This window comes from Taudactylus pleione, unplaced genomic scaffold (assembly GCF_031769625.1).
Source record: "Taudactylus pleione unplaced genomic scaffold, aTauple2 ptg001044l, whole genome shotgun sequence".
In the NCBI taxonomy this organism is placed as follows: Eukaryota; Metazoa; Chordata; class Amphibia; order Anura; family Myobatrachidae; genus Taudactylus; species Taudactylus pleione.
Genome location: NW_028285445.1, coordinates 805,988 through 824,590, shown reverse-complemented (window position 1 = coordinate 824,590; position 18,603 = coordinate 805,988). Strand labels below are relative to the sequence as shown.

The window sequence follows — 18,603 nt, the reverse complement described above, 5'->3', positions numbered from 1 at the left end:
AATGTTCTTTATTCCAACGTTTCGGGGAGCATCCCCGTCATCAGGAAACAGTGTACAAACAAGTGCCAACAAACCTATATATATACCCATATCAATTTGTAATTAGGGGATATAATAGAGTGGCTTAGAAAAAATGAAAACTAAAGTGCTTAATATACCTCGAGAGCAACTATTAACACCCCATAACAAACCCGGTACAGATAATAAATTAATCCCATGGGTTAATAAATTCACGACCTTAAGCAATATTACGACCAAAAAGGCAAAGAAATGATGGCCCATTATTAATGGGGATAAAGAACTACCAGCACTATATGAGTCCAAATTATTACCTAGTTATACCAGAGGAAGAAATCTAAGGGACATGGTAGTAAAATTCGACATACAGGGGCCTATTCATTAAACATTAAAATTGTCTGGAGATAATTAGCTTTAGAACTCTCATGGAGTTCTAGCTAATTATAGGTGGTATTCATCATTCCACCTCTCCATAAGTATCTATTCCGAAAAGCTGTCATTTTTGCGATGACAGCTTTTCGGGAAATAGATACTTTTCCCTGCCTACACTACCTTATCGCATCTGGAAACAGTGCTGCGCATGCGCTGTTACATCTGTAAAACCAGCGCATGCGCAGCACTGCCTACAGATGCGTTAAGTTTCGTAACCCCCTCCCCCCCCCCCCCCCCCCGACTCCCCTGTCCGCGCAGCAGCCTCTGGCTCCGTCCTGCTGGTCTGTCATGTGGTTTCCCAGCAGACCACATGACAGATTAGAAGAAAAAAAAATTTTCTTTTTATTTTTCTAAACTTTCTTGGGCTCTGCTGGGGAGCACACATGACAGACCAGCCTCCGGAGCCTGAGGACGGAGCAGAGCGCCGGAGGGACTCGTCGGGGGACCTGCACACGCTGATACAGGTAAGTGGATTCTGCTATTCGCCACCTCACAGTGGCGAATAGTAACTGCATCAAATTCCGAAAATTGATAATTTTCGGAATTTGATGAATACCACAATTTCCACATCCCCATACTAATGTATGGGGAGTGTGGAAATTAACGCAGGGGAACTTAGCAAGGAGATATCTGTGATATCTCCTGTGTTAAGTCTGTTCATGAATACCAAAATAACGTTATTTAAGGAAAATGTCCTTAAAAACGTTATTTTAGTGTTGATGAATAGGCCCCACAGTATCTAATTTGAAAAAAACGGTCACACATTTTTTGAGTTAGAAACCAGCATGTTTCAGTGTTTGGGATGCATTACCTGCAGATCGCTACTTACAGATAATTCTTTCAATCACCCCCATACAGGCAAAATATATAATATACTCTGTCCGGTTACATGTAGCACTAAATATGTTGTATATATGTTACTTTGCCCATGTGGCTTGCGCTACTTGGGAAAAAACGGAGCGTCAATTTAAAGAACGAATGGCGCTCCATCGTTCAGCTATCAGGCAAGCTTTGGAAACTGGTTATAGTTAGCAGCCTGTGGCACGACGTTGTGCCCAGGCAAAACATTCGGTAGCGAGTATACATGCCAAAATAATTGATCGTGTGCCATCTAGCCTGAGAGGGGGTGATAGGGGAAGAAAACTCCTGCAACTAGAAAGCAGGTGAATATTCACTTTGGAAACAATGGCCCATATTTAATTTGAGGCGAAAAGGCTGGACTTTTCGCCTCCTTCGCCTGTTTTCCACTGATATTACAAGCGGCAGACAGAATTGTCATACAGCTGATTATACTGCAGCCACCTGGACACACCCAGCCCCCGCACGGAGAAGATCTTACACAGGGACAGGTAGGGTCAGTTTATCCCACTTACCCTGGTATCCAGCGCCCACGTCTTAATGGGGAAACCTTTTCAGGACACTTCATTTTTCACTGAAAGCGCTTAAACATTTATCTACATTATATGTATTGAGTGTTATTGCGTGTATGTTTCACTATTGCTGGTATTACATTTAAGCACTATCCACTATACAAGCGCTTCTTTAGCATACATTAACCCTTACCTGGCCAGTGATCTGGCCATTTAAAAGAAAGCTGCTTATCACTGGGAGCGCATGATTCATTATTATATCGCGCGTCTGCCCGCTATTCCCCATTTTCAAATCCAAAGTAGGCGAAATCGGGAATATGCGAAATTTTGATCGGCGAAAAAATATGGGAATTCTCGGCAAATAATTGTAGGACCCCCCTAAAGATGTCCAGACCTGGGGGATCACTATGGGTATACCCGTTTTTGCCTGCAAAAGAAAGTCGGGTTTTTAAATAGCCGCGGCAGGTGTTTTTTTCCACGAAATTGAAGAAGTGATGCAGAAGCACACTTAGCTTTTTTTTCCGTTTTTAAAATTGGTCCCATCAAATTTGGGGTACCTGAAAATGGGTACTAGCATATTTTTAAGTCCCTAAAGTAATTTTTTTTTAATTCTGCAAAAAAAACACCTTCCGCTAATAGCCTATTCTAGAAAACACCTGCCGCATACTTACAGAATACCCCTGAACCTATTTCACTATTTTTAAACAGTGTTCCCCTATTTTTTTTCACCCCAAAATTTTAAATTACTTTTTTGGGGTGTCCCGATTTTATTTTTTTACATTTAATTTTAAGGGGGCATTCCCAAGGCTGCAGGCTATTTTTTTAAGCCTGCACTCCTAAACACCAATTCTGCACTTTTTTTCACCTGCTAAAGGCAAGTGAAAAATTATCCCCGTTTTTATAAATTGTCTTTTTGCACCATCTACAAAAAAACAGGAATTTTCGGGAAATGTGCCTGGGACCCCCCAAAAATGTCCAGACATGGGGGATCACTATGGGTACCCCCATTTTTGCCTGCTGAAGGAAGTCGGGGTTTGTAATAGCCGCTGCAGGTGCAATGAAGAAGTGGTGAAGAATAGCGCGTAGATTTATTTATTTATTTTTTTTTAAGAACTATTCCTATAAAATTTGGGGTACATGAAAATGGGGGTAAGCATATTTTTAAGTCCCTAAAAATTCTGCAAAAATGCACCTGCCGCTACTCTACGCAATGAAGAAAACACCTGCCGCATACAAGGGAACCCCTGTGGATTCAATTTGTCTATTTTAGAAGTGTTTTTTCTTTTTTTTCACCCGCCAAAAAAAGTTAATTTTTTGGGGGACCCGATTTTTTTTTTTACATTTTTTTTGACTGTTTATTTTTAAATTACATTCCCAGGGGTGCAGGCTATTTTTTTTTTTAAGTCTGCACCCCTAAACCGTAATTCTGCATTTTTTTCCGCCATGTAAAACATGGTGAAAACTTATCTCCGTTTTTTTTTCAAAGACTTTTCGACCAAGCGAAAAGTCTTTGAAATTTAATACGGGCATAATTGAAACATGCGAAAATGACGTCATCGGCGATAATTATTCACCGTTTTTCACTTTTCGTAGCCTAATTGAATACCCCCTATAGTTTCCTAAAGGCTTGAATGAGAGCCTGGGGCTACAATGTTTCATATAAACCTGGTATGACTACAAGGGTGCATGAATTATGTGATATAGTAATTATTTGTAACATAATTTATATTGAAACATTTTTTTGTATATGTCTTTTAAATATCATACATTGTGGATCCGTTTTTGTTTGTTTGTTCATTAATTGTGGACTTGGATGCATTATGATAAATATCCAATGGTATAGTGTTCACAATGTTATCCTTTAGAGAGGTCTACATTAATATTGCATTGAATCTAGCTATAAGCTTGAAGTGATTTATTGCTTTTTACATACAGTATATGAGCAGTACTTTAGCTGACAGTCTGCTATTTTAATCTCACTGGTTATCATGGTTGCATAGCAACCACATACACGACTTGCTCAGCACACTGCGGGACGCGGTTAGTTGATGTCATCTGAGAGAGATGCCCGCACTTGACGCGACCTCAGAGGCAGCGGCAGATAGCGTCTCTCAGGTGAGTGTAATTTGGTTATCACATTTGATAAATTGATGTGGGTATAAATATATATATATATATATATATATATATATAAGTCCACTGTGCAGCACTCGCATCAAACACCAATGCAGCGATGGGGTGCACACCAGCTGTTCCTCCTGGGTCCAGGGTTCATCAGCAGATATATAAAGTTAAAGAAGATGGCACTCACCAGTATAAATGCAGCTTATTTATTCCAATAAATCAATCATAGGCTTACATACAGGCAGCGACGTAAGATTTTACCCTAAGGGGAGCTGTACTCGGTTGCCACTATGCAAGTGAAGGCTTGATTGCTTGGAAAAGGTCCGTTTGGGGACCGAAACGTCGCTGCCTGTATGTAAGCCTATGATTGATTTATTGGAATAAATAAGCTGCATTTATACTGGTGAGTGCCATCTTCTTTAACTATATATATATATTGGCACTTGTTTGTACACTGTTCCCTGATGACGTTGGAATAAAGAACACTTCTACCTTTTGAAATTCTCCTGAGTGCCGCCTCTTACATTGGATTATATATATATATATACAGGTTGAGTCTCCCATATCCATAATGCTTGGGACCAGGGGTATTTTGGATAACTGAATATTCCGTGTTTTGGATTAATTGCATACCATAATGAGATATCTTGGGAATAGGACCCAAATAAACACACACAATGCATTTATGTGTTATATACACCTTATACACACAGCCTGCAGGTACTTCATACAATATATTCAATAATTTTCTGGCTCAAACAAAGTTTGTGTACATACATGAAATTCATTTATGTTTCATATACAAGGAAGAAGAGGAAACAGTTCTCCTATTAGATGGGGGCACACCTTACCTAGATTAAAATGTAACTTTTATTATTAGATATAGGTCTCTGTGACTAGCAGTCACGGGGTACCTCTGTGCACACAGGGGACCCCTACACCTTCAGACCGACACTACACTGGGATTACTCCTGAGCAGGTTCTTTACTCATCTCACTGTTCTCTCACCAGCCTGCTGCGGAGATCCACGTCTTGCGCTGCTTAGCAACAAGACCTGTGACTCCTGCAAACGCTGACAGCAGAAACAGTCTGCTAGTATTTTTCACTGTGCTATTGCACGTGGCTCTCATCACCAGTCTGATGTTTACATGACTGGTGAAAGCAGACCTCAGTGTATCTAAATGCACGGTCTTTACCATTCCTCTTCTAGATATACATGACATTATCAATACAAATATTACCTTACCTCTCCCAGTTTATTGAGGGACGCCTCATTAATTATTTTGAGTCCTATTTATGGAACAATTTGTGGTCTGTTTCTATGGTGCATTTTAATTTTATGTCATTACACTTATGATTGTTGTGTATGTCTTGTTTTGTTATTATCGCCGCTACTCACTAAAGGTGAATATTTACACTGTTTGTGTTATATGCACTGAGCACCGATATATCTGTTTATATCTTCATATGTATGTTTGTCTTGTGTACATTTAGTAACTGCTCGTCACAGAAACCTATATCTAATAATAAAAGTTACGTTTTAATCTAGGTAAGGTGTGCCCCATCTAATAGGAGTACTGTTTCCTCTTTTTCCTTTTTGATAACCTTCATTTTGCTCCGAGGGTGCACCCTTTACTTTGACACCTAGGCCCTGATTCAGACCCACTCGCGAGCGGCTGTCCGCTCGCAAGTGGGTCGATGCTCTGCACTGAGCATGCGCACGACGGAGGGAGCTCCGTCGTGCGCATGCGCCAGACGCGACGAGCGAAGGAAAGTCCTTTGCTCGTTGTGTCTGATCAAAGGGGGCGTGCTGTCGATGTTGATTGACAGCACGCCCCCTTTGGTGGGCGTGTCGGGGGCGTGCCTCCCTGACGGGGGCGTTCCCACGGGAACGCCTCCCGTCAGAAGCCGGCCCACTGACATCACTAGTGATGTCAGTGGGAGTGATTTTGGCTCTGATAGAGCCAAAATCACTCCGGAGCTTGCGGTTGAAAACCTCAACCGCAGGCTCCGGCTCGCAGTTTCGATGGTCGCGATGGTCACGACCATCGCGGCCATCAAACTGCACGCTCGTATAGGCTGTGGGTGGTGACCCACAGCTATACGAGCGTCCAGGAGGACGCTCCATTTTTATGGAGGGCGGCCCTCATTCAGAGCGTGCGCTCTGCTCAGAGCATACGGCTCTGAATGAGGGCCCTAGTCAATGTATATGATACAATTTTATAAAGGTCTCTTTGGAATTATTGTTTTTTCATTGTTTTATGATTATTATTGTTTTTTCACTATCATGAGGAGTATTTAGAGTCTAATTTTTTACCCTAGTGCGGTGTATCATTTCATTTCTGTTTTCTTTCCTACTTGCCGTCCCCTCTTCTATTATTTTCTCGCCTTTTTTTTACAAGAGATGTTTCATATACACACAGCCTGCAGGTAATTTTATACAATATTTTTAATAATTTGTGCCTTAGGCAAAGTTTGTGTACATTGAACCATCAAAAATCAAAGGTTTGATTATCTCAGTCATGCCAAAATAATTCCATATTTCAGAATATTTGGATATGGGAAACTCAACCGGTATATATATAAATAAATATTTCACTGACCTAATTTTAAGGATAAATTAAAGGTTACATTTACATCAGTTTCTGTTAATGATGGGTTATTACAAGTAATATATTTACTACAAGATTTAGTGAAATATAGTGTTTAGTCCGTGAGTGTCCCGACAGGAATACTTTTTCTTTTGCATAAATCTATTTTTACACTAATAACCCTGCACCTACCGCCACCAGGGGAGTGAGGTATAGCGCTGTGCTTATAGACCCGGGGTGGGTTCCCGATTCCATGGATTTCCCAGCCTGGGCTGACCATTGTACGGCTATACAAGTGTTGCATATCAAATTATTCAGCACTAATTTTCGGCAAAGAAAGATGCACAATGCTAGCAGAGTTGCTCGAGACCTGGCGGCTCACTCATGCCGGACAAGTCCTGCTGTGTGGCATATTGAGGATAGATGTATGAGGACACATCAGTATTTGAGAGTCCCTTCCCACCCCTCTTACACATGCCTCTTTATGCCAGAGTCCTCTCATGCTCCTTATCTGCCATTACCACCATGACCATTTATATACCATATACCCTTTTCCACATGTCCATTTATATACCAGAGCACCCTCATGCATAACCTTATATGTCATCATATCTCTGGCTATAGATCCCTGTTAGGTGATCTACACCACAATAAAGATTCCCTCACCCATCCATCATAGCTCCGGCCCCCTCGCCCATGGCTTAGATTGTGTACAAGATCGCGGGCAGCGAAACACTTCTGCAAGGGAAGAGGTGGCACTGCCACTGACTGAGTACTGTGCACATTGGAGGCAGCCTGTGGGTGAGAGGTCTTTAACCAGAGCTGGCCTTAAACAATTTAATGCCCTAGGCAAGATTTTTATTGGTGCCCCTTTGCAGATAATCCCACACCAAGCTTAGTGTTAGTGTTTATACACGGACACCAAAAATAACACATTGGTTTATGGCTTATTTTTTATTGTTTAAGTAACACGTGCTAAACGCACAAAATATATAGCTATTCAGGCATCCTCCTCCTTTGTTACGGCCCGCGATGCAGAGGTGAACGGCGTAAAATGAGTCCGTCAGACTCATCATACTGCTGCCTGTTGCAGGCCCCTTCACTGCAGTGGGCCAAGGATGGTGCAATGTACCGGCTGCATGGCTATAGCTCTGCATATGACCCAGCACCCCTCTTCCTGTCTCCAAACACAGCACCCAGAACCACAGATCACAGAGACAGCCAACAACACCCATCACCCCTCTCCCACATAGCAATCCTCACCCAGCACAGCACCCCTCTGCCCTCTCCCAGCACAGAACCCTTTACCCAGCAGCACAGATCACAGCCACACACAACACCCATCACCAATCACCCCTCACCCGGCCAGCACACCGCACGAGCACCCCTCACAGCAGTCAGCTCAGCCCCACACTACATGCTGACCTGACCTTAATCAAAAATTGTTATAACATAGTCACTTTTTCTTTTTTTTAAAGATTTGTATTTATTTTGGATTTTTAAAAATCAAGTGACAGAAAAAAAAGAAAATGTTACAGACCGTTATTAATAACAGTAAATCACAATGTGCAATAATTTTACAAAGGCAACATGGAAAAAGCAAAGTGTGTAGATTCAGCTGCTAAACATACAATATGGAGGTAGAAATATTGGACGCACGGAGCGATCGGACGTAGCGAGCGATGTTTTTTTTCAACTGCGCATGCGTGTACATGGCAGCAAGCCTGTCTTTCCGACCGCAATCCTCTTGCTCGTTAGTCACTACGAGGTCGTAGCTGTGATTGACATTTCGTGCTGTTTGTGGGTGGTTACAGGGGAAGGTGCTTGTGAACGGGGGTGTGGTGGTGCGCACGCAGGCTGGTTGACCTCAAAAAGGGCGTTTTAAGGGCGTGCATATATTACTGAGCGAGTCACCACACACGTCATCTCGTTGCAATAACGATGCTACTGCTCGTAGTGCTAAAGGTAGCCCAGGGTCTACCTTAAGCATTGCGAGTGCAGGCGATGGTTTATGCCTCAATCGATGTCTGTAGGCATTTAACACTGTAACAGGTGTTAATCGTGCTGACGTAGGTTGCCGTCTGTGACCGACTCTGAATTAGACCGTAGAGATAGGAGGTGTGCTTTCATTGTTGTGGGTGTTTCCGCGCTTACGATTGCGTTGCGATTGAGTGCTCGTTTTGCATATTCTCGATCACTTTGGGTGCGACCGATCGCTCCCGAGGACCGCCTCTGAATGAGGTCCATAGTCCCAGTTCGAATAACAATTTTATAACATTACAAAAATAGCCCATGGACAATATTATAATATCAAAAGAAAAGTAAAACAATACATATGGATATCTGGATCAAAACACAAAGATAACAGCAAAAAATACAAATATAAAAAAAGGAGGGGAGATGGAGGAAATAAGAAAGAAAGGCAGCGTTGCAGTAGAATCAATGAAGAGAATACGTGGTCAATATCAGGGTGATGTACAGAGCATGTCCCCTGAGCAGACATACTATATATAGGAACATCCAGGTTTACAATTGATCAAAAGGAAATACTATACATAAGAATTTCCGTATCATTCAAGAAAACTGTCTGAGTAAATGCCATGAGGTAGTCTCAAACACCTTCAAAATCTGAGCTTGTGTAGGGGAGTCGAGTGATTCAATATATGTGCCCCATTTTTTATAAAAGGATGTAACCCCTCCTTCCAGCGCAGGGAAAACTGCTTGTCTATCATAATACAGGGTCTGAAGCATAATAGACCTAACCATCCCCAAAAAGGGGGGGGAAGGGGAGGCCCAACACATAAAATTACTTTTTTTTTTTAGCTACGGTGACAATGACAATCAATAATGGGACTATGCGAGGGCCCAAATCCCAGTTTGTGAAATTAGCACATAATAAGGCCAGCGGATCACTATAAAGTTTTAGGTGAAAAATAGAGGTAATAAAGATCATTGCCTTACCCCAGAACTTTGCACTCTTAGGGCTTGTCCAGAAATTATGAAAAAAACGTAGCATTCGGGCACCTACATTTTAAAGCAATCACCTGTCTCCCCTTGCACCATAAAGCTCCTGCGAGATATATGCTCTATTAATAGTTTTGATGTGTACCTCTTGTAGCCAGGAGCAGCGCAAAAATGTAAGGGTAGCACCATAAGTATGCAACAAGCAGTCTATGGAAGTGACAATAGTCCGGTCTCTGCTCCATGAAAAAAATGTATGTTTCCATATGTTTTCATGCGAACTCCCTAACAGATCTGTGGTAAGATACTTAGGACCTCATTCAGAGTCGGTCGAAGCGGCTGCACGGTCGCACGCCACCGATGTTCGCTATACTGCGCATGCGTAAAGTTCGCAATGTGCGTGCGCAAACTAGCCACTACGATCAGAAATTTCTCTCTCCTTGAACACAGCCAGGTCGGTAGTTTGAGTGACAGATTGAGGCGTTTGTGGGTGGTAACAGGGGAAGGTGCTTAAAAACGGGGGAGTGGAGATCAGAACGCAGGCGTGCCTCATTATGCGAACGTCGTTTTAAGGGAGTGCATACGGTTTATGGGAGTGCATAATTAACAAAGTAGCGTCATGGCACATGTGACATGGGAGGTTTTTACACGGACATGTTCATAGAGCTTAAGAGAGGGTATGGTCAACCTTAAGCTCTACGACCAGTTTCGATGGATCCCGATGGTCTCGATTAATCCTTATATGCCCGGAGATGACGTGCAATGCGTACGAGAAGGGGGCGTATTTTTTTGTCTTCCGACCGCTTCCTCCCCTTGGTCGGTCAGCTACCGATCTGAACTTAGGGTCACAACTTGCAAGGGAATCAATTGCATATCCGGCCCCTTTTCCCGTACGACCGTGCGGCCGCTTCGACCGACTCTGAATGAGGTCCTTAGTCTTATAGGGGTGTAGCACGAGAAATGATAGGATACTGTGCAGAGGGTCAGGTGAATTGGAGGAATGAACCGGGAAAACACAGTCACTTTTTAAAATTGACTGGCTGCTTGCCTATACGTCCGTCCCTGTTGTTTTGCAGCTCCTGCTGAATCCTCCTTACTGCGTTTTGTCGGGGTGACGCTGGTAGGCTGCAGGGTCAGCTTCTGGACTTCACAAAGGCCCATGGGAGGAGGAGATGCAGCAGTTGGGTATGCACAGCAGCCCTCATCCTATTTTTGTTGATGCCCACTGCCCCTACTTTGCAGAGTCTGCTACTCTGCTCTAGCCTCCCTGCACCTGCTTGTTCCTGCAGCGGCTGTACGCTATTGCTGGCTGTGAGCTGCCTGCTGTAACTGCTGCCAGATCGGAGCTGAGAGCCCCGATCGTGGCCACCTACCAGCTAGCAGAGCCCCACCGCCCTGGTACCCCACCCTCGCCGCAGGCTGTTCCTTCGCTGCTTGCACTGTTTACTGCTGACAGCTTCAATCGGGCCCGGTAGTAGCAAACAGTGGACGCTGCGCAGCGGCAGTAGCAGCTGCCACAGCCTTCAGCAGGTGCCCCATGCCTCAGTGCCTACCCCAAACCTCCGCTGGCCCTAGTCGGGCTTGGATGCCCCTAGGCACTGCCCGTTCCAGATTACCTGCACTCTGGACTCCGGACGGATGTCCTAATTTCCTCACTGTCCGGGTAATCCTAGAGAGGTGACAATCCTACCCCGGGGGTGCTACTAGTTTAGGTTGAGAACCACTGATGCATATGAAATTACTTTTTGACCATTTTCCAAAGAATGTAACTGTTATAGCGTTATGTACATACTTTAATCCTTCAATGAATCATACATATTTAGTCAAAAAGTGCTGCTTGAGAAGTATGCTATAAAAATATATACTACTGAGTAACTTCACCTAAATCAAGTCAAGACCAGCAGACAAGTATGTGGTTTCAGCAGCCTGCATTCATTTACATTCAGTAATTGTTCTGGTCCTTGTGTCAAATGTGTATATAACAATAACATGAAATGAGCTTGTTGTTTAATGGATTCAGTAATCAGAATATGTTACTCATCTGACAATTCTCTGTAATTGAAAGATGCACAACCTGTAATTTTATGACATGAAAATCAGGCAAGCTTACCGTTACAGTTAGTATTTAATTGAAATCAGGTTTTCACTTTGTGAGCATAATGCAACCCATCATATACTTGTTTCTTTTCCTTCACCCTGGAAAGGAAAAGTGATGTGACATGAGTGGCGTTTTTTAAGTAGCTTATATTTTGACTCCCACATGTGTTTTTTAAATTGATTGCTGAATGGAAAGTGGAAACAGGCTTGGTATACATAAAGATTTGTGCTGTACTCATGTGCGCTAATCTTTCTACAGTATTTACTGATTGGAAAATAACTTGCCATCGGATGCAACGAATTTGAGCACAAAAAATATTTAACTTTGTTCAACTTATTATATAATATGTAATAGGTATTTTAACCCCCTCACTGCGGATGATATAGGTCATACACATATATTTTAAAGCTGCGGATGACAAGTTCCACTCATTGTCCCTATTGATTGTGGGAAACAAAACTAAATTAGTACTCTCCATCGGCCCTTTTGAACTCTGGGGATTGCTGGGGGCCGGGAGTGAGGTCTGTATGGTAACTTCACTGTAAAATGGAAAAAAAAATAAAAATAGACCTTTAGAATAGGGTGAGAAAGTTTAAGTACCTATATCTCCCAAACCATGTCTTTTAAAAGAAAGATGTCTCCTCTTCCAAACTCACAGCCTCCTTAGGAATTAAATAATGGCGCCAAGGGATTTACAATAATTAAGGATTATCCATATTGGAAACAAAGGAGTTCCCACCTTCATATAATAGTGCCCCATAATACATATGTCTGGTGTACCTTTGGACAAGAGGGCACTATTTGCAATATCACTCACATAATGACACCTCCACACATGGGGGGTATCCACATTTGAGAGAGGAGAGTCCCCTCTTTTAAATTATATGACCAGCTAGGGTAGCTATTTTCTGATGATCATGTTTCCCATAGTGGGGGAGGGTACTGAATGTGCCCAATCTCCCTCATAATGGATTGAACGCACGTGGGTTCACCCTGTTAGAAATAGTGGAAACCCTTTTGTTGCATGTCTTTTTAAATAATACTTGTCTGATGATGAACAACAAGCAATGACTAAAACAGTACACAAAAAATGCAATTTTTCACAGATCTAATGCTCAGATCATCTCAACCATCTAGTGTCAAATAAAAAAGTGGTCCTTTCACTTAATGCAGTAGGTTTTTTTAGTAGACCATTTTGCGCTTCCATATTATCCCTACGAATTTTGTCATCAAACCTACTCATAAAATCCTGCTTTTCACTATTTTGTAAACATAGATTAATGCCGAAGCAAGAACCACAGAGTAATTATTTGTGGAGTTTAAAAAAACAAATAAAAAAATTAACATTTGCTTTTTGCTCATCTTCTTGAAATTTTAATAAAAAAACAAACACTTTTTTAGCTATTTTGATTAAAATTTAATTGACGTCTTAGAAGGAGGTAAACGAATAATGTTATTTTCTAAAAATCTAAAGTCTACTGAAAAAGCAAAGTATATACTGTGCATTAAAAAAATTACATATCTCTGAAATGTCCCGATTTTGGCGGGACAGTCCCACTTTTCAGGGGCCTGCAACGTCCCGCGGGAGATTGGGGGAAATGCTATCATTGCCACTGCTCTGCTATGAATGAATGCCATGTGCTCGCTTGTGGCTTCCATTCAGTGCAAGGGAGCAGGCTGAGGGCAGCCCAGTAGCTGCCGGAGTGCCCGGCTCACCCTTAGTGTGACGTAAAAACAAGGATGTCACATGCGAGTACGCCCCCTAAATGTCATCCTCAAGGGGCATGATATACCAGGAACAAGGCTACGTCCCCTTTACTGCTGCACATGTTCCCTATTGTAATATTCAAAATTTTGCTAGGTATTAAATTATAATATTGATAGTGGAATGTGACGAACAACATTGTTGAAAAATGGGCTCCGTATAAGAGTGGAAACACCTTTGCTGCAAAGTTGTTAAATTAAAGAGCAGAAACGAGTGCTTCTTTTTCAAAGCCCTCCCAGTTGTACCTTCTATATCGCATGACTTACAGAATTTTTTTTTTCATTTTTCCATGAATCGAAACTTCATTATTGATATATTAAGAGTTCTAGTTCTCCAGTACAGATATTACAGAAATAGTATTATTTATTTTGCAAAGCTAACATTTGTCCCCAGTGATCTTCCATAAAGTATATAAAAAATATATTTTTCATATTTTTCTGTTTCTTTTTTCCTAAAGATATTTGCCAGATTACATCAGTGGGGACTTTGATTCAATTCAGCCTTCAGTGAAGGAATTCTACATGAGAAAGGTACTGTACTGTATGTTCCTTATAATTTGCACATATAACAAAGAAGAATCCAATGTACTGTACTGTAGTAAACTAACACAAATAACACATTCCCTACTAGGCACTAGTTGGCCAATAATCTCAAAATGTAAAGAACATCTTTAAAGATAAAGTCACTCTCCCAATATGAAAAGTGGTTGCTTTTAGGGTATATAAATTCAGCAATCCCAATTAACACTAATCATAATAATAATATTATTTTTTTAATATAGGGCAGTATCATGAAAATATGGACATAGAGCCTAAAACATAAAAGTCAACACCGGTACAAGGTGTTGTCATTATTAATCAGTTGAAGTGCTCCAATTTGCTAATAGAGGAAAATAAAATGTGAATTGAAGGGATTAGAGTAGTGTTTCACGAAAACTACTCCAATTGCCCTTTAATAAATCTGTGATGCTAAAATAATGTTAAAAGAGTGTGAAAACACAAATTTTGACATTATTTTAGTAAAAATAATGTTAATAAATATGCCCATTAGTATGTTTGTATTTTTGTTAACTTTTATTCACAGGTATTGAGCCATGTTGATACGTTCCAAATTGTGTAATTTTGTCCTTAAATATTCTGCAGTAGTTGCATTAGTAGGAGGCAAACATATTGTAGTCAGTACATGAGGAGGCAATAAGTACCCAGTGTGCAGGGCAGCATCATCGTTCACACAACCATAGTCATGGCTCTGCACAGCTATATTTCTGTATCAGGCTTACAAATGTCTGTTTTTACTCTATGCCCTTGGTAGCGTAGAAATGTGATTTGACAGAGTTAATAGCATACTTGCTAACTCTCCCTGATTGTCGGGAAGACTCCTTGAAACATCAGCAATCTCCCTGACTCCCTGAAGAGTCTAGCAGTCTCCCTGATTGTACCTTACCCCCGTTATGACACTGTTATATATTAAAAAAAAACATTATACATTCAAATGGGATCATTTGTATCATTTCCTTGCATTGGTCATAAGGCACAATGATCCCTATGACTAAATGCATTTTCTGAAAAGTATCAGTGTGTTTCCATCAACAAGTAGATCTAACTGCATTTGGGCTCGTTTACATGTGGCTGTAAGTCAGGTTTATGACACGTCTCTCAGATGTAGAAGGACAAGTCCACTTTACCGCCACGCTCATAGGTGCTGCTTTCACAATCTCCCTGAAATGCTTTTTCAAAAGTAGGGAAGTGAAAGTGACATTACTCTGTTCTTACACAAAGCTATCTAATAATACGTAAGGAAAAATTGTGTATTAACAGTGTTATTAATAAATTAAAATAGACCGAGTCTCATAAAATGTAATGAAATATTAACATCCTCAAATGTATGGTTTATACATTGAAATAACAAATAAGAAATCAGCAGCTGTGACTTTATGTAATATAGTCGAGACTATAATATTAGCTGACGAGGTCAATATGCAAGCAGCTAAATACTGTTGCTGGTGTCATCATCACCACCACATATGTTTACACTAAGCGTTAAATACCTGCAAAAATATCTCTCCTAAGAAGCACAGCTAGGGATGGGCTTGTACACATAAGGTGTGCCATACATGTATGGGCCTTACTGCAGTCAACTTTAACTTGCCTGTCCCTATTACACCTCTTCAGGTGTAAGAGGGTACAAGTTTAAAACTTTTTTTGGTGACAGGTACTCTATCCATACCTGTACATTCATTCCTGCTTGCCAGCATTTAATTTGGGAAAAAGGGACATTTTTTATTTATGTCCATACATGGATTTTTCTTTGAGTTTCATTTCATTACAATATGTACACAAATGTAAAGACACATCAGCACATGAATGAATAATTACATAACTTAACAGCAAATACACAAAGTACTAAGGGCCATATTTATTAAAATTATCTTTACTATTATAAGCCTAAAGACCCCCTCACTACCTCCACTATATATACATATTCCCACCCTGAACTATATTTGGAAACTGGTTTGGTAGGTTTGTTGAAATGGAAGGAGGTATTCCCTGATCGTACCATGACAAACATGCTAGAAGCCTATATGAGACTCAATAAACTTTTAGCTTCAACATCATATATGGAAATGCACATAAAAATATTGCATAGGGCATATTTCACCCCAAAAGTAAAATTTGTTATAGGGGAAGCGCAAGATTCAAACTGCTACAAATGTGGAAGATATTATGCATTGTTTGTGGTCTTGTTCTCAAGTCCAGTCATTTTGGAAATCTCTCCAAACTTATATTAATACTATCTTGAAAATATTACTAGAGAATGGGCTTTTTGGGGTATAAACCCAATCTATATGGAGTGTAGATTAACAAAAGGTAATCGCGTTATACTGATTAAATTGGCAGCTGCTACAAAAAAAACTATTCTGTCACACTGGATGTCATCAGAACCTATCCCCATATGTTTATTTCACAGCAAATTTTCCTTTTTATTTTTTATGGACTGGACTGAAACTTCTTTAAACAAAGAGAAAATGATGTTTGGCTCTCATATGTTATCACACTTTCTGATGTTATAAGGGAAGCATTGCGAAAATGTTTCGGTTTAACAACCTGGTACAATTTGGAAGTATTGTCCACAGGTGTGCCATTCTAATAGATTTAAATGGTTATTATGTGTTTTGCTCTGTATTTGATAGGTACAATGTAGACATATTTTTGTCAATGTTTCATTGTTCTAAAATATATGCTTTCTGATATATTTACTATGTTTAGTCTACCTGACATTGTAATATTTATGTATTTTGTCAATCTGTCAATAAAAACTGTCTCCAATCCCTACAATTCACACACATATATATATATATATATATATATATATATATATATATATATATTTACACAGTCAGGTGCATAAATATTGGGACATTGACAGGATTTTCATATTTTGGCCTCTATTCACCACCACAATGGCTTTGAAATGAAACAAACAAGATGTGCTTTAACTGCAGACTTTCAGATTTAATTTGAGGGTAATTACATCCAAATCAGGTGAACGGTGTAGGAATTACAACGGTTTCTATATGTGCCTCCCACTTTTTAAGGGGCCAAAAGTTATGGGACAAACTAAACAATCCTAAATCTAACTTTGACTTTTTAATACTTTGTTGCAAATCCTTTGCAGGCAATTACAGCCTGAAGTCTGGAACGCATAAACATCACCAGACGCTGGGTTTCATCCCTGGTGATGCTCTGCCAGGCCTCTACTGCAAATGTCTTCAGTTCCTGCTTGTTCTTGGGGCATTTTCCCTTCAGTTTTGTCTTCATCAAGTGAAATGCATGCTCAATCAGATTCAGGTCTGGGGATTGACTTGGCCATTGCATAACATTCCACTTTTTAGCCTTAAAAAGACTCTTTGGTTGCTTTTGCAGTATGCTTCGGGTCATTGTCCATCTGCACTGTGAAGCGCCGTCCAATGAGTTCTGAAGCATTTGACTGAATATGAGCATATAATATTAACCGAAACACTTCAGAATTCATTCTGCTGCTTTTGTCAGCAGTCACATCATCAATAAATAAAAGGGAACCAGTTCCATTGACAGCCATACATGCCCACGCCATGACACTACCACCACCATGGTTCACTGATGAGGTGGTATGTTTTGGATCATGAGCAGTTCCTTTCCTTCTCCATACTCTTCTTTTCCCATCACTCTGGTAAGTTGATCTTTGTCTCATCTGTCCATAGGATGTTGTTCCAGAACTGTAATGGCTTTTTAGATGTTGTTTGGCAAACTCTAATCTGGTCTTCCTGTTTTTTAGGCTCACCAATGGTTTACATCTTGTGGTGAACCCTCTATATTCACTCTTGTGAAGTCTTCTCTTGCTTGTTGACTTTGACACATATACACCTACCTCCTGGAGAGTGTTCTTGATTTGGCCAACTGTTGTGAAGGGGTTTTTCTTCACCAGGGAAATAATTCTTCTGTCATCCACCACAGTTGTTTTCCGTGGTCTTCCAGGTCTTTTGGTGTTGCTGAGCTCTCCGGTGCGTTCTTTCTTTTTAAGAATGTTCCAAACAGTTGATTTGGCCACACCTAATGTTTTTGCTATCTCTCTGATGGGTTTGTTTTGATTTTTCAGCCTAATGATGGCTTGCTTCACTGATAGTGACAGCTCTTTGTATCTCATATTGAGAGTCGACAGCAACTGATTCCAAATGCAAATGTCACACCTAGAATCAACTCCAGACCTTTTACCTGCTTAATTAATAATGAAATAACGAGGGAATAGCCCACACCTGCCCATGAAATAGCTTCTGAGTTGATAGTCCCATTACTTTTGGCCCCTTAAAAAGTGGGAGGCACATATAGAAACCGTTGTAATTCCTACACCGTTCACCTGATTTGGATGCAATTACCCTCAAATTAAATCTGAAAGTCTGCAGTTAAAGCACATCTTGTTTGTTTCATTTCAAAGCCATTGTGGTGGTGAATAGAGGCCAAAATATGAAAATTCTGTCAATGTCCCAATATTTATGCACCTGACTGTATATACACAGTGGGGCAAAAAAGTATTTGGACAGCCACCGATTGTGCAAGTTGTTGAACTTTAAAAGATGAGAGGTCTGTAATTTCCATCATAGGTACACTTTAACTGTGAGAGTCAGAATCTGAACAAAAAATTCTGGAAATCACATTGGATGATTTTTTAAACAATTTACTTGTATATTCTTGCGGAAAATAAATATTT

At 40.6% G+C, this 18,603-nt stretch overlaps 1 protein-coding gene across 2 annotated transcripts in view; it reads left to right on the top strand.

Moving 5' to 3' along the window:
* The window catches only part of TPK1 (thiamin pyrophosphokinase 1), a 702,648-nt gene that overhangs the window by 249,209 nt on the left and 434,836 nt on the right, over positions 1 to 18,603 (top strand). For both annotated transcript variants that reach the window (XM_088461408.1, XM_088461407.1), the window contains exon 4: positions 13,817 to 13,889. In XM_088461408.1, coding sequence (XP_088317534.1) covers positions 13,817 to 13,889 — 73 coding nt within the window. The remainder of the gene's footprint in view (positions 1 to 13,816; positions 13,890 to 18,603) is intronic.